Consider the following 21,432-nt stretch of genomic DNA (forward strand, 5'->3'; position numbering starts at 1 on the left):
AGAAACGCTTTGAAAACGCGCACAAACTTGTGGCTGATTTAGTGTTTAGTCAAACTTAATGTATTCAGTCAGCTGCAAACAGCAGCCTATGCAATAAATAAATAGAGTATTAAATATAAATCCTAAATATGCACGGTTTTCCTTTTTCATTCTATTCCATCAGTTGTGGAAACACTGTCTAAAGCATGAAGTAGATACTATCTTAAAATAAATTGAAGAAAGATTTGAAGTTGCTCAGTTTCAAAATTTTCTTTATATATACATGTTACATATGTGTTTCATTAAACGTCAGTTGTCCCTAATGTTATCCAGTCCTGATTTTCCTTGATTAACCTTTTTTTTTTCTGGTCACGACATACACAGTACTGCATCTTTTAGTTTGTTTACACTTGAGTGTTCCTCTCTCTTTGGTTTTCCTCCATTCAGGGAAGACTGCCTCTAACAGGTACCACAGTAACGAGGCACGCGGAAGAAGGAGACATTTCCCACTTTGCCTTTGACATCACAGGTTTGCATCTAAAATCCAACCAGCCATCCCTCCATTTCCTTCCACTTATCCTGTTTTGAAATCTCAAATTTTAGGACAAAAATAAAGAGAAAAAAAAGATTTGAGAGGACAGTGATATTGTTCTTACATAATAATAAACTATTTGACCAACCAATTCATTGAATTGTTTAACATTTAACATTTGAAGTGATTCAGGAAAACACTTTTCCTCTGTAAAGTATTCATGCTTTCATTAGTTCATTGTGTTTGTACAAAGCAGGGTTTTTGTCCGTGTGACAAAAAATTAGCCCAATGGTGAAGTCAGTCTGGCCTCCTTTAAAAAAAAGCCATACATCCAAAGCTGGAATGCATCCATCCATCCATTATTCCACTCTTCTTTTTCTTTTTCTTTTTTAAAGAAAGCTGTTTTCTGTATAACGATGTGAAATGTTATAAATGTGATTGTTTGTAAATGTGAAACCTCATATTTTCAGTGGCTTGACTTCCAATATTAGAACCATAAGGTTTTTCAAAACATGCTTTGATTATTGCTAAAATATAAAGTATGGGTGGTACTGCTCTGGCTGTGACATACGTTGGTCTCATGAATCGTACAGTTGTGGTCAGAAGTTTACATACACTCATCATGGACGTGAATGTCATGGTAATTTGGGGCATTAGATGATTTCTGTGAATTGTTCTTTATCCTGGGTGGAATGATTATTTAGCATAAACCTTTAATTACTTTAAAAGAAAGAATAATTGTACAATTTTTAATTTATTTTAGATTTTCTCCAATCCGAACAGGGGCAAAAATATACATACACCCCTACTAATATTTGGTTAAATGTCCTTTACCAAGTTTCTCAGTGCACCTTGATGCTACCACCACCATGCTTGACAGTTGGTAACTACAGTTGGTACATACCTCTTATCATTGTGGCCGAATAATGCAATCGTTTTCCCATCATACCATAAAACTTTGATCCAGAAGACATTTGGCTTGTTCATGTGGGTAGCAGTGGAAATTGTAGTCGCTGCCCAGAAAAAACGTCGGTTTTTCCAGGCAGCGGTTTCTTTTCTAGGTTGGCACCCTTTCAGTCCATGGCGATATAAAGAGTTCCCTGTTCATGGCAGGCCTGAGCATTGGTGGTTCCTGGGCTGTTCCTGAAGACCCCACCTGAGACTGACAGTCTGGGTCTTTCTCCCGACCTTGGCGACTTTGTAAATCAGCAGTTCTCCTTAGAGCTTCACTGAGTCACTTAACCTTTCTCATTGTTCTGAGGACATTCATGCCCATCATGAGTCTATGTAAACGCTGTATGTAACACCTGTGATGGAAAGCAGCTCTTCATTTATTGCGTGTTGTCTTATTTGCTGCAGGAAGCATGATTGAACGCATTACAGTGTTCTGCAGCAGTGCCCAGGAGTTACAGGAATGGCTAGAGCACCTTCAACCTTTTACCAAAGGCGGAAGCCCTGCCAGCACCATTTCAAAGGTTAGGACAGAGACAGACACACGTATACATAAATTCAAAACAGTACCAAAAGTGAATCCTACACAGTTCCCAGGTGTGAAAACCAAAAAGTGACAAACGGCAGACTCATGTTTCACCACACATGCACAGTAATTCTCAAGTATTTGCTTTGCTTCCTTTTGTCTGGTTCAATGCAGAACGCAGATGGTAAACCAGTGAGCATGATCAGCGCCACCACTCACCCACATCACCAGGGCAGCTTCAGCAGCGTCAGTCGTGGCCCCCTGGAACCACCAAAGATTAGCAAGCCCTGGTCTCTCAGCTGTCTGCGGCCCGCACCTCCCCTCAAACCTTCAGCTGCTCTGGGCTACAAAGAGGTAGAAAGTTGCACAAACAAGCCCACACCAGTCTCTTAGTATCAGTCATTTGATACATTGCCAGAAAACTGTACCAATAGCAGAAGTCCCCTTCCTCTGCTTGCCCACCGCTGTATCCGTGTTTGTTGGTAACTTGTCAAGTCTTACAGTGATGTGTTTTAGCTTAAGCCTTCCATTACATCACGCACTAAATGCTAATGAAATTCGAGCCATAAAAACTAGACACGTAATAAATATTAAAAAACAAATAAAGCACACGAACTTTAAATAAACTAAATATAAACATTCGGCTTATACACACGAGAGAGCTCAGTAGTCTCCATTTTTGTCTGGTATGTTACATTTTTCAGATGTACAAACTAAAATTGAAGCACAAAGTAGAGGTGTGCGTGTATGAGTTATGGTCCATGTTTGTAAGTTAACTTTCATTTTATGAAAAATTCCTACAATTAATAGGACGGAGAAAATTGTTTGAGATTACAAACATGTGTGAAATCCTCGCTTTACTGTGCACTTCACCGGATGCTGTTTTTGGAGGCACTGGGTTCACTTCAGTTAGTTTTAAAAGACATAGAGTATTATCTTGACTTAGAGTTATAGATTCATTCATTTATTTATTATTTTACTAGTAAAGCATCATATGGGTTAAATCAAAGCATCCTGTCCTCCACTCTAGTGTCAGCACTAATTATGGCTCAAATAAGATAAGATAAGATAACCTTTATTAGTCCCACACGTGGGAAATTTGTTTTGTCACAGCAGGAAGTGGACAGTGCAAAAGTTATGACGCAAAAATTAGAATACAATAAGAATAAATACAGTACACAGCTGTACAGAATAGAATAAAATAATATACTATATACAGTAGAATAAAATAGAATAAAAATATACAATAAGATAAAAATAGAATACGAATGCTATATACAACTGAGTAAAAATACAACGATGCCAGAAAATGTCACCGGACACAGGAAGTACTGAGGTGTTGCAATACTAAAGTGTTCCAAACAGCTGCTTCTTTGTTCTCATTCAACTAGTTAACATATACACATCTGTTATTTGGGAATTTAGCTCTGTTTTTTTTAATTTTTTTTATTATTAATTTAAAATTGATGGACCAGAAGAGATGTGGGACTCTCTTCTGAATTGAGACTCCTACTAAGATTATTGCAATTGGATAAAGTAGTTGATCGGTCTTATCTGAATACTACTTTTTGTGAGACATAGTGAACTTATATTTTGGTAATATGTTGTTCTAAATAATCATTTAGTGGTTATAGACTGACACCATTAATCGAAGGAACTGTGGTATTGCTATGCAGTAACTCACATTAATGCTGTTCATCAGCGCAACAAAATATGGTTTGGAGCGTACAGCTTAAAGGTATGTGGTCACAGGCTCTGAAAATGTGGTAATGGCTGTGACATTAACAGTGCAGGGTGTGAGTTAGCTAAAGTGGCCTTTCAAAGGCAAGCAGCGAGCATCATTTTAGCTTTAGTTGCAAGAAGGGGAACAAAATTGAAACTACTGAAATTGTTCCTGAAATATGGGCAGTCAAGGTGTTGTTCTGAGGAAATATTTTCCAGTAATGGCAGCAAGGTCACCAAGGGTGCCTGGCATTTAAGAATGATGACTGCATCAGTGGTTATGAGCTACTTGTCTATGAGCGATGTGATGTTTACGGTGTGGTCTTATGTGGGTGGTGTACGCTTTTCACAAAAGTATCAAGTCAGCAGTTTTAAAAGTTTCAGTTAGACTTGACTCTGGTAATGTGTTGAGTAGATATCAGTGTATCACATGTGATATCTGCAAACTAACATGTGTCTTGTTTAATAGCTTGTATTTTAAATATGTGTTTATGCCTTCTTGACAACAAACTTGAAGACGGGAGCAAGCAGCATGCTTGCAGCCATCTGGGTCTATTTATCTTATAGAGATTGCATGCACATGTCCTGAATGCATTGCTGGCTTTCTGTCAGTTTTCTCTTTTCTTTATACGTCTCTCTTTATACGAAACCAAAATCACCCTATTCTGCACAGACGAAGAATAGGTGAATGGCAGACGGGTTTTTAAAAATGTTCATCGTTAACTCTCACTAGCGCATCCTCCTCTCATTGTATTTTTCATGCACATTTTCCCCTTTCTCTCTTTCTCCATTCTGCCTTCTGTAGAGGATGTCTTATATCATGAAGGTAAGGTTAGACCTCACTGTGTTTCTATTCTCTGTGTGTGGGAGGATGTGGGCTCAGAAAGGTGGGATGGGGTTGCCTGTGTGTGTGTGTGTGTGTGTGTGTGTGTGTGTGTGTGTGTGTGTGTGTTATCTCCAGTGTTGAGCTAGCATGTCATTGCTCTCTCTGCATCACCCCTCTCTTGCTATCATCTGTTAGTTTCCTGTTTCTGTGGTGCCGCAAACCTGCTATTTGTCTTCTAGTCGTCATGTACGGCATCAGCTATCTTTTGAAATCCTTCTCTGAAGGAGCAATAGAAGAAAATTGTACTAGGGAAGCTATTTTTGGACTTGTAGGCACAGAGCATATTGAGTTCTACAGTCATTCAGCCATGAATATGTTTCCACATTTAAATTATCAGCAGACTAAGTATGCTTTTATGGCTTAGATGACATCCCACTTCATTGAAGTTCAATTTCATTTAATGGAAAACCTGGTGGAAGGAAACTATGTTCTTCATGCATAATGATATAGTGTTTTTTTGTTTTTGATCCAGACAGGTGCACAAGTTTAAACACCAACTTCTAAATGAGCGGAAAAGCTCAGCTTAGTCAGTCAGATCAAGCAGTTGTTTAACACGTTAGCCAAAATAGCTTCTTATACATATACTTCATAACCTTTTACGTGTGAGGTCATTCTGCGCTTGAGTAATTGCCGAGTTGCTAATGGAACAGCACCTGAATCTACCTTTCCTTCAACTTTGGGAAATGACTTCCCCGCACACAAAACCAATATAGGGAAACAACCTTTACACCGTGCACCTGCATTATTGTAAGTCCTGTGGCCTCTTCAGTGGTTTCAAAAGACAGGTGGTGACAATCAGGAGTCACTCCGTCCTCCTGATTCTTATGAGAAAATCGTTTCAGCGAAGTTTAGGGATGTCCCATGAATCAACTGTTTCCAGTTGCGTGTTCGACCAACTTTTCAGTTCCAGCCAAGGACACGGGGCAAATGACATCATAAGATGTTCTCAAGTCATTTTGCAGCACCTGTATGTAATGGTACAAGTACATCACCCTCACCGTGACTTAGGAATCGTTTTTAACACGTTAATTAGTCATCAAAGCGCAACTTTTCATGTGTTTAGTGAAACCATCATTTTGACCCCAAAGTCAGCAGCTCATAAAACCACATGGTTTAAATCATTTAGATAAGATCCTTTCTCATGGTTTTCTAATTGATGCAGACCACAGATAAAGCTTTTATATTGAAAGTATTTTTCTTCTGCCTTTGCTGCAGTGGGATGTGGGTAAAGATGTAGATTAAAAAAAAGGTGATGAAATAAGTCATAGTATTTATTATTTTTTTTGTAAAACTCTGGTAGGCAAGGTACATATTAACACAGATCACTGGCTAATTTGGTCTTGGTCATCATTACATGCTTGCTGCTGTGTTTGTTGATGGACTTCTGTGTGTGGTGTATGTGTGTTTACTGATGTTTATTCACATGGGATGCACATCCCTTTAAGCTTGCATTCTGGTTGGTTTGGACCACTGGCTTTCAGAAGTGTGTTGCTCTGTGTGTGTAGGAGGAGGGATTTTGTGTACAGAGATGTACTTAGTTTATTGTCGACCACCTCCAGGATACCAGCAAGAGCCCACGGCCTAAGAGGTTCTTGCCAGGAAATAGGAGGAAAGAGCGCAAGACCTCTGATGATGACATTCACATGAGAAGAAGTAAGTGTCTTGCTTTATATTAGGGAATGGGAGGTGTAAAGCATTGCTCAAAACAAGCTTTTAAACAAGAAGTTATGTTCTTTTAATGATGTTGCTCAGAAATAATGTAACATATATGGTTTAGAAATCACTAGAGCAGACTTGGGGCTTCTGCAGCGCTGCTTTATCTTAAAATGAACAATGAAGAAGAGCACACACAGAACAAACCTCTTACCTTACACCTCTAATGTCATTTGCATTCATTTCAGCAGAGTGCTGTGTAATAATGGCAATCTCTGGTTTTTACAGGTACAGTTGCTCTAGAGGAGGATGCTCAGATTCTGAGGGTAATTGAGGCATATTGCACGGGAGCCAGCCTGCATCAGAGCACCACGGGTGTGTATTTGCAGAATGATGTGGATGAATTGCGTCTGTAGTGCCTTTTTAGAGTTATGCTCTAATGATTTTAGCTTTATCATTATTTTGTGTGTGTGTGTGTGTGTGTGTGTTTATACAGCGGTACGGAAAGAGTGTGTTCCTCAGGTGCTCCTGCCAGAGGAAGAGAAGATCATTGTGGAGGAAATGAAGAGCAACGGGCAGACGGTTATTGAGGAAAAGTAAGAATAGTATTACTTAGTACTCTTTTTATGTGTATTCAGATGTACTTTTTTTTGCAGATAGATTCAGAGTTTTGATGTTAATCCCATTTAACCTGTTGAGATGCTGTCTATCAACCGTATATGTGTGGGTATAGATGTACATAGATATGTGTTTGAAGTGCAAAATAATTAGCTTTCTTTGAGATGGAGAGGGTGTTTAAAGCGTGCATATCATATCTTGAAGTATGACACAAACACTATACTACCCTTTTTTTCAGGAGTCTGGTTGATGCCGTGTACGCTTTAAAGGATGAGGTTCATGAGCTTAAAAAGGTGAGTGAGATTGGAGATCACTAATGCAAGAATGTAGGTTGTCTAGGGGAAGCAGTCACTCTGTTTCCTTTCCTGATTGCTTTTCTCTTTTGTGTATCAGATTGAGTTTGTTTGGTCATTTGGACATATATATAATCAGTCACTTTCAGCGTTTAATTCTGGTAATGAAATCATTTCGTTTTTTCCAACTGAAGTTCTGCTCCATGTGTGGGGAGGTGGGGCTTTTACGCATACATGGTGAAACCGAGAGCAGACGAGATGAAAGAAATGAGTGCAAACACTCAAGCACGAAGGAGACTCTCATGTTCAAAAATTGACTGCTCGCTATTTAGACGTATATCCTCAATAAAATATTGAAAGGTTTGGTGTTTTGGGGTGGTGTTTGGCAGTGAGTAAGAAGTGAACTGAATTGAAATGTCCTCAAAAATTGTGAAACGCATGCTTGAAAGGCTCTGATATATCTTAACTTTGTTATTTTACACAATGTGTGGCAGGAGAATAAGTGGATGAAGCAGTTTCTGGAGGAGGAGCAGAAGTCTCGCAAGGAGCTTGAGAGACTTGTACGTAAACTGGCTAAGCAGAAGAACGATTGTGGCTGGGATGACGGCGCCCACTGAGCACAACCATCCAATCATCAGCATTCGTTTGTGGCTGTGCATGTATGTGTCAACATTTCTGCAACAACGCTTGCGGGGGGGGCAGAAAGCGTCAGACGTGTGTGTGTGTGTGTGTGTGTGTGCACGTGCGTGCACGAGTGTGTATTTGTGTATCTATGTTGTGTTATCACATTTCAATCACACAGAGCAGGACTTGGACTTGCTCTCAGGGGTTCTGGAGCTCGATTTCTTTCTTCCTGACCTAGACGAGACTGTACACGTGCTTCTTTCTGAAGCAGCTCAGCTGAACCAAGATGAAACAAGCAATCCCCCCCCCCCCCCCCCTTGGTGACTGGCACTGTGAACACTCCCCAGCAAATGCAAGAATTTCAGACAAGGACAGAGAGAGTTTGCCACCATTTCTTTTGCTTCATTTGGAAATAGAAAAGGAGTATGAAGCCATTAATTTTAATGGGTGTTCTCTTGCATGCACCTCTGTTATCACGGGGACTGATTTTATTCTTTTCACTTTGTCATTGTTGTATTTTATTTGGCGTAAGGGTCCCTATGGGGAAAATAGTTGTTTTTTTGTTTTTTTTGGGGGGGGGGGGGAGAATCTCTCTTTTGTATGTGTGATTTGTTTTTTGTGTGTGTATTATTCTAGACATTCGCATTACACATTTCCAGGCTGGTTTTTAGGCAAACAATCAGGTTAGCTCATCTTCGTGATCTTAGTTTTAAAACGGAGCCCGTCATCGTTTATTTAAAAACTGCATGAATGTACATGTATCAGTGTGAATTCTGCATCACAAATGTGATAATCGAGAAATTCAGATATATAGTCCAAAGCTATCAGGGATGCAGCTGCATATTAAAATAGAAAAGATCTTACTATGTATCTTTTATTATACAAGAGTACACAAATAATAACAAAGATGTTACCCTTACTCTTCGTACTGAAATATATCCAAGAATCCTTTTAACATATAAATTGCATAGCTATTTATTGTTCACCCAAGCATTTCATTGTGGTGTTGGCTTTTTAGATATTGTTCTGCTGCCTTTATGTCTGTCTTCGAATAAACTACACTGATATGTACAGGCAGGAAAAAAAAATCCCCCGGCTTTAAGCTGAGGGAAAATAAATTTTTTTTTGTATCACATAGGAGGAAAGATTACTTTCGTAAAAGAGCACGCCTTGAGAATTTAGATGTTTTTGTTTTGCAGCTTCTATGGTATCCTTGTGGGTTCCTGTTGAGCTGATGGAGAGAGGAAATGGAGACGATTTGTCGGTGTAAAGCTCAGCTATTTGTTGTTTTTTTTTGTTTTTTTTTAAGTGCCTCCTGAAGGGGTGAATAAACTAAATATTGCATAGTGAAATATCATGGGTGGTGTGCTGTAATAAATGGCTCAAGCTCTTAGTGTGTCTAAAAAGAAAACAGCCTCTTGAGGACTCTCAACGGTACATTTCCTTATGTGGTTTTAGCGTGTGCACCGTCAACACTGTTTCCTTATCTTACTGCACTGCAGAGAGGCAGTAGATGCTTCTGAAATGCAATAAGTGACTGCTTTACTAACTGACCCTCTGGGTTGGTCCCAGCATGGTGGGCCCAAGTTGGAGAAATTGCAATAAAAAAATACAATTTATTGACCAAAAAAAGTTCAAGTTAAGTATTCATTATATTTCATTTTCCTTTATTTAATGAAGTCTCTTGATGGTGATCAAATTTAAACTTAGGATACATTTTCATTTTTAATATCGTATTACTGTATGTGAAGTGCTGTTCGCATAGATCTCGTGCGCCTCTTTACAGAGACTGAAGCACTGTGTATGATACAGGGCAGCACTGGTACATCAGTAACAGGGTCACTGTCTAGCTTGAGCATGGCTGCGGGGTCATGCCTGCTCAGGTGCTGAAGCTGACCTGTATTATTTGAATTGGGACACTGATAGCATCTAGATTTTATCCGGCATTACTGCTGCTTCCTGTACAGATGTGTGAGTCCGTCTCGTCACGTTCGCTGCTGAGAGTAACATTACCGCTCTTTCTGTAAAAACTGCTCTCATAAGCACCGCATACTGTAGTTTCAAATTCCCAATAGTCTCAGTGAGTACTTACTGGTGGAAAGGGGTTGAAATCCAATTTTTAACCCGTTTATCTGAAATCTTTTCTCCAGACCACTGTGTGTTTTTGTTTTTGAAAGACTGTTCTATGCAATTATTGTTGTTGCAAGTATTGTAATGCTTTTTTTTTTTCTAGATACCCTGTACTTTATGTTTGGTATGATCATTCTTTTATTAAAACTTTAATATAATACGTGGAGCTCAGCATTTGGTATTGATTTATCCAAGTGAGTAACGGAAAACTCCTTAAGATTTCTACTAACGGCACGAACAGCGTTCCTTCATTCACACTGGAAATCCACAGAGAGAGGCTTTTCCATGCTGTGTTCATCATGTGTGTGGTTCAGGAGTGTGCATGTTGCTCAGATGCGGTAGTGAGAAACAGGATGGAATGAGTGACTAGAATAGATGACATTCTCTAAGAATGTACCTCCTCTGCAACTTTGTACACCTCCATAGAGATTCACACTTTCCATGCTCTTGTACTCCACTGTGACAGTGACAATGTGGTAGGTTTTGTTATGTCTAAGGTGTTGAGGGTGTTTGGTAGAATTTTATATTACTCATCATTTACAGTATTAAAAAAAGAACTTACACTAGACAGGTTACAGTTGAAAAAACCAAACAAACAAAAAAAAAATGTAGTCACCAGACAGGTTAGAGTAAAATCACCCGGAACTGGAGAGCAATAGTCTTCAGGTTTGAACTCTAAAAGCTAAATGGTCTTTGGATGGTCTGAACTGTATTTTATATTTAATGGTTTTCCTTAAGAATTACTGTATTTCAAACTGAAGTGGGGAACTTTGGATTTTTGAATTGTACACCGCATGTTTTGAGAGTCTGAAGGTTCATACCCCATTTATCAAAATAACTACTGGCTGCATGGGGGGTAATTTAAATGATAAATATGCAGCAGACTGGAAATTCTGCTTAAACCACCGGTCCTTTGCTTCCTCTCTTACCACTGAAATTGGTGGGTAGCCTGTACCTTAAGTGGTCCCATTTGGCGATGTGAGAAACTGCAGCTTCTCTTTGTGGTTTGTTTGTGTCCTAGAAACTGAAAACCATAGTGGTGCACACTAACCTAGAACATGATAAGCATCAGGGGTTTTACTGGTGATGAATCTTGGTGTTTTTACACCTGTTAAAGTAACCATCATTACATTAAGGAAATTCAGTTTTTAGGACTTATTCCCGAAGGTGTTTCCTTATGACCACTTAAAATGTTTTGAAAATATACCTCATGGTGGGATAATGTAACTCATACACGTAGAACCTCGGCACCTTCATCTTTAAACCACTAAGCCTGTGGTTCATTAGTCTGGATGTTTCAGTGTAATGTGTGCGTGTCCTTTAAATGTAACTCGTTCCTGATGTGAGGTTGATGCAAGAAAAACTGAGAAGAGTATAAATGTTTCAGATTAAATATTAGTTTCATTTCACAATCTATTTACATCAATAAATACAACATTTTACTAATCAATACAAAAACAAAAATAACTAAAAAAAAATATCTGGTGTAATAAATTATGTCTCTCAAATCCAAACTAATCCACGAAGATGTTTGAGCCAGCCAATTCAAAAGTGTTTTTGTAGATAAATCCACGAGATCCCATTCTTCAGCTTTTTTCTATTCATGTGTCCATGTATGAGTCTTATAGTTTGTATATCCCAAAGCTTGTTGCGCCTTCTTCATAGTCCACCAGTGAGAGGTCTTGTACCCAGAGACTCAGTTGGTTTCCTTTCTCCAGTAGGATCAGATCTCCCTGAGCGGCTGTGCACATGTGAGGATTCTTTGTGCTCTCCAGGTAGCAGTAGGCCTTCATTACATCCTCACTTTCATCTGCCTCGTTCTTCCTCAGCTTGACCTTGCTGGCTAGTGGGATCGTAGAATCGCCCTTGGAGAAGGTCACTCTGGAGTAGACGTAGTAAAAACCAGTCTCTGGAATAGTCAGCCAAATCTGTTCATAATAGTTGATGCCTCTAAGAACAGAGTGCATCGTGTCCCACTGAAGACAACCCGCTGGAGAGATAAAGAAGTTTAATTAAACACTCATTAATAGATTTTTGATAACTTGTCACTGCATTTTTTTATTTGAAAGAAAAAATGGGTAATATTCTTACGTGTTTTCTTTCCTTCAGCTCGCTTAACTGCCATGCGTGCTAAGGCTTTATAGAAGGTGTCCTGTTTGTCCATTTCCTGCTTTTGAGATGAGGGCAATCCATCTTAGAAAAAGAGAGAACAAATTTTTAAAGAAATTAATGCCATTACATCTTTTTATTTTCTATTTAATATATAAAATTTATTGATTGAACTGAATATACCTCTATCTTCTGCTGAGAAATGTTTTTCCTGTAGGGAAGAAAAAAGTAGAACATCAGAAATGGGTAAAAGAACTTACTGAAGGGAGGTTTTCATAAGCACACCTCGCCAGCATTTCCTATCTTTTAAATGCAGTCAAATTAGCCAGGTAAAACTACACACAGCATAAAAAATGTGTGAACCAAAAGATCTAACCAATTCTGCATACTTAACTTCCCTGTTTTAAAATAAAGCTGAATTATTTTAGTATATAGTCATGTTAAAATGTAATAAGAAGAAAACAGAATTTTGAGTTTAACTGTTAATTTTGGTTTTGTTTAAGCTGTCAGTTTTATACAATGGGTCCAAAGTGAATGAGAAAAAAAATGATTTACCATATGTTCATGGTAGTACAGGTAGAAGAATCCTGCAAGTGAAAGCAATAAATGCAGCGCCACTACGCCAACCAAGAACCGGACGAGAACCTTGTTGTGGCCCTGCGATGGAAGTGAAGCTGGGATGAGGACCGGCTGGGACCTGCTGCGTGGAGGCACCGGTGGTGGAGCCAGGCTGGTCTGGTAAGTGTTGATCATGATAGAGCGGAGCGGTGACAGCTGCAGAGGCCTGACGTCCGTGACATCCCATGCGCTTTTGAACTGCTCCTCTCTCAAGCATCTGAGTTTATGTCTGACTACTTCCTGGAAGGTCTCAGTACTTTGACATGCAGATGTCTTTGCAATGTCACTTGGTGAATACATGTGGTGTGCATGTTGGTTTAAAAAAAAAAAACCCTCACTGCATTTTCCTTTGTGTCAGCTATAGCATGTCTATAATGCTGCACATTGTAATGTGATTGTTATGTGAACCTGTGCACTTAGCTGGCACTACTTTCACTTTTTTGGCCCACAAAACCAAATCCCCATAAACTGTTTCAATTTTGTATATAAGCTGTTATAACATTAAAAGGTATTTTAAAGTACTTGTATATCACATGGCACACACACATAGTCACACAGAGACACAAAGATCTATATTAAGAGTTCAGTAGTATTTTCACACCATTTATTTTCACATCTTTCTCGCAGACTATATCTGGAAATTATCTGGTCAGCCTAAATGTCAGAAGCAGACAAACGTAACACTATATCTAAGGCATTATGTATACTGAGCTATTCCCTCAAAAGACTAGTGCTATTGTTCACCGGAGTAAAGATTAAAGTTAGCTGTGTAACCACAGGATCATCGTGGTTAATTTTGGTTAATTTTTAACTTCAACCTAACTTTAATTCATGTTGACGAACTGAATGCACAGACCAAACTCAAACTTAGTCTAATCTGTTGAGAGTTTACTGGCTACAGTTCACACCATGGCGTGTCCATTTAGATATACAACACTGTTAACGACCGCAGGATAAGTGAAATGTGCTTAGTTGTGGTAGCGGATTTGTCTGGAATGAGACCAACCATTGACTCTTTTTTTTTTTTTTTAGCCCACACATGTTGGTTAAGCTAAAGTGAAAACTGTTTAATGTGGGGTTCATACAGTTGCTTACAGAGTTCTGCATACAGCACAGTGCAGCGTGTCCCTGTGTAAGTCGCTATTAGACAGTGAATGTTTCATCTCCAAAACAAGTGGCTGGAAATATACAATAAAGAGTTTTTACACCAACTACAATAAATGATCGTGATTAAAAGCCTAATATGAGTTAAAGTTACCCAGGGACTTTTATCACAGTTTTATACACACTAATTATTTTCCATTTTGGACTCATGTAAATGTGAATAATATCAGGGGGAGGTTAAATTTGCCAGTGTGCGCAGTACAAGTGTTTCTTGATAAAAGCTGGATCTTTATTTCATAAAAAGACTGCAATTTAAAAAAAAACTTAAAATAATAATAATAATAATATACAGTAATATACCATCTACAAAGTGTTACGATTATTTTTATGCAGCTGTCTAAACAAGAAATGTGTTCAATGTTTTAGAAATCCTTTACAACGGCCCACTGCCTCCTCTAGTGGTTCAAAAAATATTTTTAACTTTAAAATGATGTCAGTACAGAGTCTTCACATGTTTTTTGTGTGTCAACGGTCCGGAGGAAAAACTGAAGAAAATTGGAATATGATTTTATTTTGTGTAAAATTTTAAAGACATTCATTCACTCATGCACTCATATACACTGCTAGGACCAGGTTAGACCTCCTTTTACTATCGAAGTGCTTCAGTTATTTGAGGCGCAGCCTGCTCAGCTGATCCCGAATTACACCAAGAAAATATCTCCCACATCACTATTTCACCAGCACAGGATTGATCCATGTGTTTGCTGTTTTTGCTAAATTATGACTCCGTCAACTGAATGTCGCAGCAGAAATCGAGACTCATCAGACCAGATGACAAGATTTTTCCAATCTTCTGTTGTACAGTTCTGTAGCCTTAGTTTCCTCTTCTTAGATGACAGCAGTGGCACCTTGTGTGATCTTCTACTGCTGAAGTCAATCTGCTGTAAGGTCCAATGTGCTGTGCATTTACAGATGCTCTTCTACTTTCTTTTGTTGTAATGATGGTTACTGGTACCTTCCTATCACCTTAAAGCAGTCTGACCATTCTCCTCTGACTTCTAATATCAACAAGGTATTTTAATACTCTCAGTCAGTCATTTGAAAAAAACAACTTTTTTATGGAGTGTAGTGAACATAAACTACATGTCGGCTGCAGAGCACAGTGTTTCTGGGGCCGCTGGGGATCTGGACTTGTGGGGAGCTGAGGGAAGCTTTCCTATGGACATGGAAATATTCTGACAACTGTGTCCTCGGAGTTCGGTGCTCTTCTCCTTGTACAATCTCAGGTTCTCCTTTGCACTTCATGAAGGCCAAAACACATCTATAAAACTGTGCAAAAGTATAGTGGAGAATGGAATAGAATGGTCAGTCGCAATAAGTAGTGATTTGCAGATCAAAGGACATGTCGAGCGCTCAGTTTAACACTGGTAAATCTCCCTGGAAAGTTCAGTTCATTATATTTAGGATACATTTAACCACGGTTTACATTTAACCCTTGAAAACTAGACCCTAAAATGAAGTATTGTGTAAGTTCGTGCAACATCGTCATATAATCAGTTTGACAAAGGATCGACCTACTTTACAATAAATGACACCCCTGTATTATCTATGTTATCTATTATGGGATAATCAGAATCATGGCATTGAAATAAAAAAGTAGTAACGAAAATGCTTTTCAATTAATGGTTCTGAATTTAATATCTTAAAAAGATTCTCTTCAGGAGTCTCATTAGAAACACTGAAAACATATATCATCTTGGGTGCTGCAGAAACTGAGCTGCAGTTAAAACTATTGTGTTCAACTCTGTCAGTGACACAATGCCACTCCATTTTTATAACAAACTGGTCTAGACAAGATACTTTTAGTATATTGTATGCAGTGATATTTGAAATACAGACATTTCTCAGCAGTCCTATCAGTCTATCAGTTATGTCCTCACTCTCACCTGTTTGTTGAAGAAAACATAGATAACAGGGTTGACAACAGTGCTGAACTTGGCCAGGATGGAAGGAATCACACTAGTGATGGGAGTCACCTGCCCCGACCCACCAAAGGTGGCCATCAGTGCCACGATGCCATAGGGCATCCAGCACAGCATGTAGCAGGACACCATAGAGAAAACCATCAGCGAAATGTGGCGTTCTCTGCGCTGAGCTGCCAGAAGATTGATCTTTCCCACCTGGAGATGTGAGAGAGAAGGAGAATAAGAGGTATAGATGTAAAGACACCAGAAAATTCATGTGTTTTGCTTGTGTCTCTAAGAATCTTAGGCTTTTTCAGGTCCACTAATAGGCTTTTCGTGCCTCTTGCATATGCTCTTTTATTTCAGTCCCAACACATTTTATTTTGTGTGAATAATTTGCTTACATAAGCTATCTATCAACTGATTACTAAAATCCACACTTTGCGCTGCAGTATGTAGCATTTAAAAATCTGTGTCTTTGGTGCCCTCATGTGGTATTATGAAGAGTTGACAGTACACAGGTGATTTCCTACTCAAGTGAAGAATAAATCTTCACTGAAAGTGTTTTTTTAAAATCCAAATATACGGTATAATATAAACATTAATAACAAGTCAACAAGAACCGTTACTTGAACCAGCTCCACTTCTTAAAAGCAGCGAAGTGAAGTTTAAAGCGCACAGCAAGTTAGTGAGCTGTAAGTGATGGTTGTATTGCTCACAAAAATTAAAACATCAATTTTAAAGGATATTTCATAAAAACAAAATGAATACACTCAGAAAATAGTATGCATATGAAAAGATATCAAGGATACTTTGTTTCCAGTATATTGGTCAGACTTCAAGAGGATCAGTGAGGATCCCATGATCCCCATAATATCATAATATAATATTAATTATATGTGTTTGATTTGTTCAAAAATAGTATCAATTTAACCCTTAGCTATAGTTGAAGCCCAACAGATAGTTTTGGGAGATATCATAAATATATAAATTTATAATTTCTATGATTTTTTAACTTTTTAATATATTTTTTATGAGATGCTTTGACCACATTATGCGTGTTAACATTGCATGGTTTGTCCACCTCAGGGCGCTCTGTAACTTCCTTGTTGGCACGTGTGTGTAAAATGCCACAAACACTATAGTGGACAAAGCATAAATGAGCAAATAAATACATACAGCAAATGTTAGAGGAACCTGTTTGTGTTGTGTATGTCTGAAAGAGAAAAAAAAAGACTGAAATTTTGGAATACCAAATTGTTACATGTCCAAATATCAGTATAGGTATTAGTCTTAAAAATCCTAAATCAATCAGATTCTAGGTATAATGACAACCTGTTATGAATGACTGCTGGATCAGCAGAATATGTCCGATGTGTGATAATCAGAAGGGGCTAAAAACAGATGCCATGTTTTTAGATCTTGGTCAGAAGCAGTATGACCACATTACATGCCCAGATACGTTTCATCACATTTGTTTTTGTTTTGTTTTGTTTTTCAGATAAATCATAAAGCAAGTGGTTACAGCAGCATCTCACCGGTCAGTATTGATTTCATGTGCCCACCTCCGTATGTAATTACCACCGTGATGCTTGTCATGGTGATTTATGAATAAATGAGCATGTCTGGCTTGTGAAAGAGGCCTCACAGAGAAGAAAATCTACCCCATCTGTCAAATTACTGCTTATCTCTCATACACTCAATTACACCTCTTGCTATATAGGATTAGATCATGGCCCTCACTGCTCTGTCTGAACAAACCTCCCTCATGTAATAACTGTGGTCACTTCTGCATGACTGACCTTCTATTCTCCGTTCTCTCTCCTAAATCGAGCTACCTGCTGATTATGATGGTGAAATGGTTTTCCCTACTGCCTGCCACAGTTTGATTTGTCTTTGTATCTCTATGTGCTTCTCTTTTATCTTCTCCTTTCCCTTACCTCTCATGCAGTGGGAATAGATGATCATCTCACCCTGAGTTCTTCTTTGTCACTTTTGCTTGCTCATACTCAGAAGATTGTTGTTGTTTTTTCCTCTAATGCCGACACTATGACTCTGTTTACCTTGATATATAAGGAAACTATTGTTATGAACTTGGTCTCTGTATATAAAAAAATGAATTGAATTCCATTCCTTTGGGACTGAACTACAACATAAAATATGTTGATGCAACATGACTTCTCGCTCTTTAAATGGGATGCTGTTAGTTAAGAATATAGAAAAGACACAGGTTTGACCCACACCGACAGTGCTGATGCATATGGCGCTTCTCTTTCTGATCTGTTGGTTCAAGTTTTGAGAAGCCAGGAGACGGTTCCTCAGACAGATTGCCAACTCTCTAAAAATAGCTGATGGTTGGGCTCTGAGTTGATGCAGCTGAGCCCCAGTTCGCTGCTACAGTGATCAAGTCTGCAAAGCCGCTTTCTGCTCAGCCTCTTGGGTGCATCAAGCTTAAAAAACGGAAGTGCTTATATAATGACAGGTATCCAATAGCAACAAGTTGGTACCATGATCTACAAAAACCTTCTAGAGCATTTGGTGATAGAAGCAGTACAAGCAAGGAGTGGGAAGAACCCAACACTAACAAGAAACTCTTAATTACCAGTTATTTATCTATATGTATCCATAACAAAGATGGTGATACGGTGACCTAAAGGCATGGGTCGCTATAAACTGGGCTTGGTTTTACTGTCCTTAAGACAGTAAAGACAAAGACAGATTCAACCCAACACTTGCCCCTTATACATGGTCCCTTCTTTCTCCTCATTGATGAATTGCTAGCTTATCCAGCTTGATTTTCCTTGGAATTACCTCAAAAACTCATGATCAAATTTTAATAGAACTCAGCCTCTTGTTAACCTCTAAAATCCGACCTTATGTCACAAGAATTCCAGTATTCAAGATCTTAGTCCTTCAGGGTAGTTACTGTGAAAAAATAGACAAAATGTGGTAGACATAAGCAAAAGCAGATTTCACACTCGTGTAAATTTCGATGAATGTAATTTGAACTCTGTTCTGCCATCTGCTTTCGGATTCGTTATCTTACTATTATAAATCATAAAATTCTGATGAATATACAGATGACTTATGATTTACTTACACATAAATAAACAACTAAAAATGACATGGTAGCACTGTACGTGGTTGCATGGTTTTCTCTTTGTCTTGTGTGATCGTCCCAAAAGATGTGGTGAAACTCTTCATGTATCTCTGAACTCACCCTCCTAATGGCCATCAGGATTCTTCCATAAGAATATAGCATGAGCAGAAGGGGCAGCAGCAGACAGAAGATGAAGAGACACAACACATACAAGATGCTGGAGGGTGAGCGGAGGTGCCACTGGACGGAGCAAGTGGTACCAGGACCCTCTGGTCCATAGCTGCTCCAACCGAGGAGGGGAGGCAATGTCCAAAAGAGAGAGTAGAACCAAGAGCCTCCAACAAACAGCCAGGCCTTTCTGAAGTCTGAGACATCAACCTGAGAGGAATGGAGAACGGTGGTGTAGCGCTCATACGATAGAAGAGACAAGGACACAAGGGACACAATCCCTGTTGAAGCAGGAGTGGAGAAATGAAAAGAGTACTTTAGATTTAATCATCAGAGGCCACTTGCCCTTGCAGCACCTCAGGCTGGTTAAAGCTTTTACGATCCCTTCATAAAGCCACATTTTGCATGTTGTAGAGTCTATAATGATGGTACTGTCCATAATTGTGGAGAAAAGTAGGTTATTGGCTTTATGTAAAGCAGCTGTATAAAAGATTATATATTTTATATTATACTTAAAAAGGAGAAAGTAAATGCAACCCCAGCAGCAAAGGGGGGAAAGTATTTCTTAAGACACAGGTGTTCCTGTATTTTCCTATAGAGTTCTTTAACTTAATTAAAGTCAAGCTAATTAACGAAGATCTGTTTCCCCCTGTAATTATTAATTTCGTTTGAAAGCCTTAAAACTCAGAGGTTTGAAGTGCTTCTAATTTAAGTTTATTACATTTTTATGTTTCTAGAATAAATGACATCATTTACTCTGCTCTCCCACTACTTCTGAAACGAGACACCGGGGTCATAATTATTTGAGTTTAAAGGGTAAACAGGGAAAAATACTACTCCTCATGCAGTTACTCACCAAAGAGGGAATTGGCAAATCCATACCACTTACAGCCGTACTCTCCAATTAGCCACCTCCCGTGCAGGCTGTCAGCAAAACTGAACGGTGTCCCGAAAACGCACACGAGAATGTCACTTAGGCTGATGTTCAACAGGATGAGATTGATGGGCGTCCAGAGGGACCGAAACTTTGCGAAAATGAGCAGAATGAGAAAGTTGCTGAGGATTCCTGCCACTAAAATAAAGCCGAGGCATACTGCCACCACCGTATGGCCGGTCCGGCTCAGCCCACCGGGGCTGTGGGGCACCGTGGAGCCCCAAAGCGCTTTGTCTGTATTGATGCTGGAGCTGGAGAGGGAGCTGTCAGTGGTACTGAAATTCCAGTCGTGTACGTACACGACCATGGCAGTGACACCGGAGATAAAGGCTGACGAACAGCTGGACACACACAAGATAACAAAGTCCCGGTGGACCGCAGCTTTACGCGCAGTGGGAGCTGGTGTAACACAAGTATGAGAGTGTGAAGAGACCTAAGACGTGCAATTCTTGCACTCCAATATATGCAACTACCCCCATTCTCTCCCTCTGCCACACAGACTGTTTGTTGTTGTTGTTTTTTCTTTCTTTCTAAGAGTCTCCCTAGTTTAATATAATCAGCCCTTTTGGTTAACATTGCCTGTTTAAATGGAATAAATCACCCAAAGTTACAGCTCCCCAGTCGCAATCACAATGCCTTTTAGGACGCTGTGCTGAGCTTGTGAAACGTGATTCAGACTCGCGTAATTACCCGTATTTCCATTGGGTTTGATCGTTTTTCATGGCGGATATAAATGATTGTCCAAAATAACGTTCTAATTTTATGGACAGCTTGGAATAAATTGCTTTGGCGTTCCGCTCCAGGAAACCAGACTTTGTTGCACGATTTTGCTAAGCTGTGCGTTTCGTATTCATTGTTGCTTCCTGTGCCAGACTTCTGCAAACTGTAGGGCACACAGAAAGTCGCCACAAAGAAAGTTTCACACTTGTTCAGCATTTTCTTTTTGCACCTTCCTTTACCAGTTCAATAATACCTTCTGACCATCCTAGCGCACCCCATTTAAATTCCATTAATCGATGTCAAATGCTCTCACCGACTCTCTGTAATCCCGTGCCTCACAGTATCCTTTGAATTTACTATCGACCTGAAACTATATAATTTTTCTTTTAAAAGTGTGCTTTTAAAGGTCTTTTGTTGCAATCTGTTGCTAATGGTTTTAATGCTTTCAAAAGCATCACATGACTAAAAACATATATTTCTGTAAAGTGTAGAAATAAATGTATATTTCAATTGATAAACAAATGTGTTAATGATGTTTACAAAGCAAATTATATTTACATTTCATTCATATGTTTACTTATTTAATGTTTGTACTTTTACTTGTGCACTTTCAAAACACTAATAATTGTGTATTGAATCTACCAAGTTGATTTTCCCTCATTTCCCTCAGGCTAGGATTTCCTGCCTTCTGATTGGTTAGGGAAGTCACATGGGGTCCGAACAAGGAACTTGTGTTGCGTTAAAGTGTGCCAAGAGTAAGTAAGAGATCTGAGAGTTATCTGTCTCCATCTTGCTGTTTTT

General features: G+C 38.9%; 3 protein-coding genes across 4 annotated transcripts in view; 1 reads left to right on the forward strand and 2 right to left on the reverse strand.

Moving 5' to 3' along the window:
- arhgef6 (Rac/Cdc42 guanine nucleotide exchange factor (GEF) 6) overlaps nucleotides 1-9,487 on the forward strand; it is a 28,136-nt gene extending 18,649 nt beyond the window's left edge. The window contains exons 14-22 of one of the 2 annotated variants that reach the window (XM_085363260.1): nucleotides 427-508; nucleotides 1,871-1,986; nucleotides 2,163-2,342; nucleotides 4,516-4,536; nucleotides 6,156-6,249; nucleotides 6,538-6,624; nucleotides 6,746-6,845; nucleotides 7,106-7,160; nucleotides 7,655-9,487. In XM_085363260.1, the coding sequence (XP_085219386.1) occupies nucleotides 427-508; nucleotides 1,871-1,986; nucleotides 2,163-2,342; nucleotides 4,516-4,536; nucleotides 6,156-6,249; nucleotides 6,538-6,624; nucleotides 6,746-6,845; nucleotides 7,106-7,160; nucleotides 7,655-7,777 (858 nt within the window). In that variant the 3' untranslated portion in view covers nucleotides 7,778-9,487. The remainder of the gene's footprint in view (nucleotides 1-426; nucleotides 509-1,870; nucleotides 1,987-2,162; nucleotides 2,343-4,515; nucleotides 4,537-6,155; nucleotides 6,250-6,537; nucleotides 6,625-6,745; nucleotides 6,846-7,105; nucleotides 7,161-7,654) is intronic. The other variant, XM_085363261.1, reaches the window with a different exon arrangement.
- A 2,049-nt stretch (nucleotides 9,488-11,536) lies between these two features.
- On the reverse strand, nucleotides 11,537-12,776 carry cd40lg (CD40 ligand). Its single transcript, XM_085372875.1, has 4 exons — nucleotides 12,579-12,776; nucleotides 12,207-12,234; nucleotides 12,006-12,107; nucleotides 11,537-11,904 (listed from the first exon to the last, which is right to left on the reverse strand). The coding sequence occupies exons 1-4, from the start codon at nucleotides 12,774-12,776 to the stop codon at nucleotides 11,537-11,539; spliced, it is 696 nt and encodes a 231-aa protein (XP_085229001.1).
- Nucleotides 12,777-14,861: 2,085 nt separating this feature from the next.
- On the reverse strand, nucleotides 14,862-20,218 carry tmtops3a (teleost multiple tissue opsin 3a). The gene is made up of 4 exons (XM_085363262.1): nucleotides 19,834-20,218; nucleotides 18,930-19,258; nucleotides 15,692-15,925; nucleotides 14,862-15,074 (listed from the first exon to the last, which is right to left on the reverse strand). The coding sequence occupies exons 1-4, from the start codon at nucleotides 20,216-20,218 to the stop codon at nucleotides 14,862-14,864; spliced, it is 1,161 nt and encodes a 386-aa protein (XP_085219388.1).
- Nucleotides 20,219-21,432: the final 1,214 nt, after the last annotated feature.

Source organism: Diplotaxodon limnothrissa, linkage group LG2 (genome assembly GCF_057381915.1).
Source record: "Diplotaxodon limnothrissa isolate DT_005_m linkage group LG2, D_limnothrissa_male_GT1.1, whole genome shotgun sequence".
Classification (NCBI taxonomy): Eukaryota; Metazoa; Chordata; class Actinopteri; order Cichliformes; family Cichlidae; genus Diplotaxodon; species Diplotaxodon limnothrissa.

What these genes read in the sequence shown, in the direction of transcription:
- tmtops3a (XM_085363262.1), bottom strand. Translation starts at nt 20,218, where the DNA reads ATGGTCGTGTACGTACACGACTGGAATTTCAGTACCACTGACAGCTCC. An exon ending in ATTTGCCAATTCCCTCTTTG is followed by an intron (nt 19,259 to 19,833) that starts GTGAGTAACTGC and finishes CTGCTTCAACAG; the next exon opens with GGATTGTGTCCCTTGTGTCC. An exon ending in TCCTGATGGCCATTAGGAGG is followed by an intron (nt 15,926 to 18,929) that starts GTGAGTTCAGAG and finishes TCACATCTCCAG; the next exon opens with GTGGGAAAGATCAATCTTCT.
- cd40lg (XM_085372875.1), bottom strand. Translation starts at nt 12,776, where the DNA reads ATGATCAACACTTACCAGACCAGCCTGGCTCCACCACCGGTGCCTCCA. An exon ending in TGTACTACCATGAACATATG is followed by an intron (nt 12,235 to 12,578) that starts GTAAATCATTTT and finishes TCTTCCCTACAG; the next exon opens with GAAAAACATTTCTCAGCAGA. An exon ending in AGCTGAAGGAAAGAAAACAC is followed by an intron (nt 11,905 to 12,005) that starts GTAAGAATATTA and finishes TTATCTCTCCAG; the next exon opens with CGGGTTGTCTTCAGTGGGAC.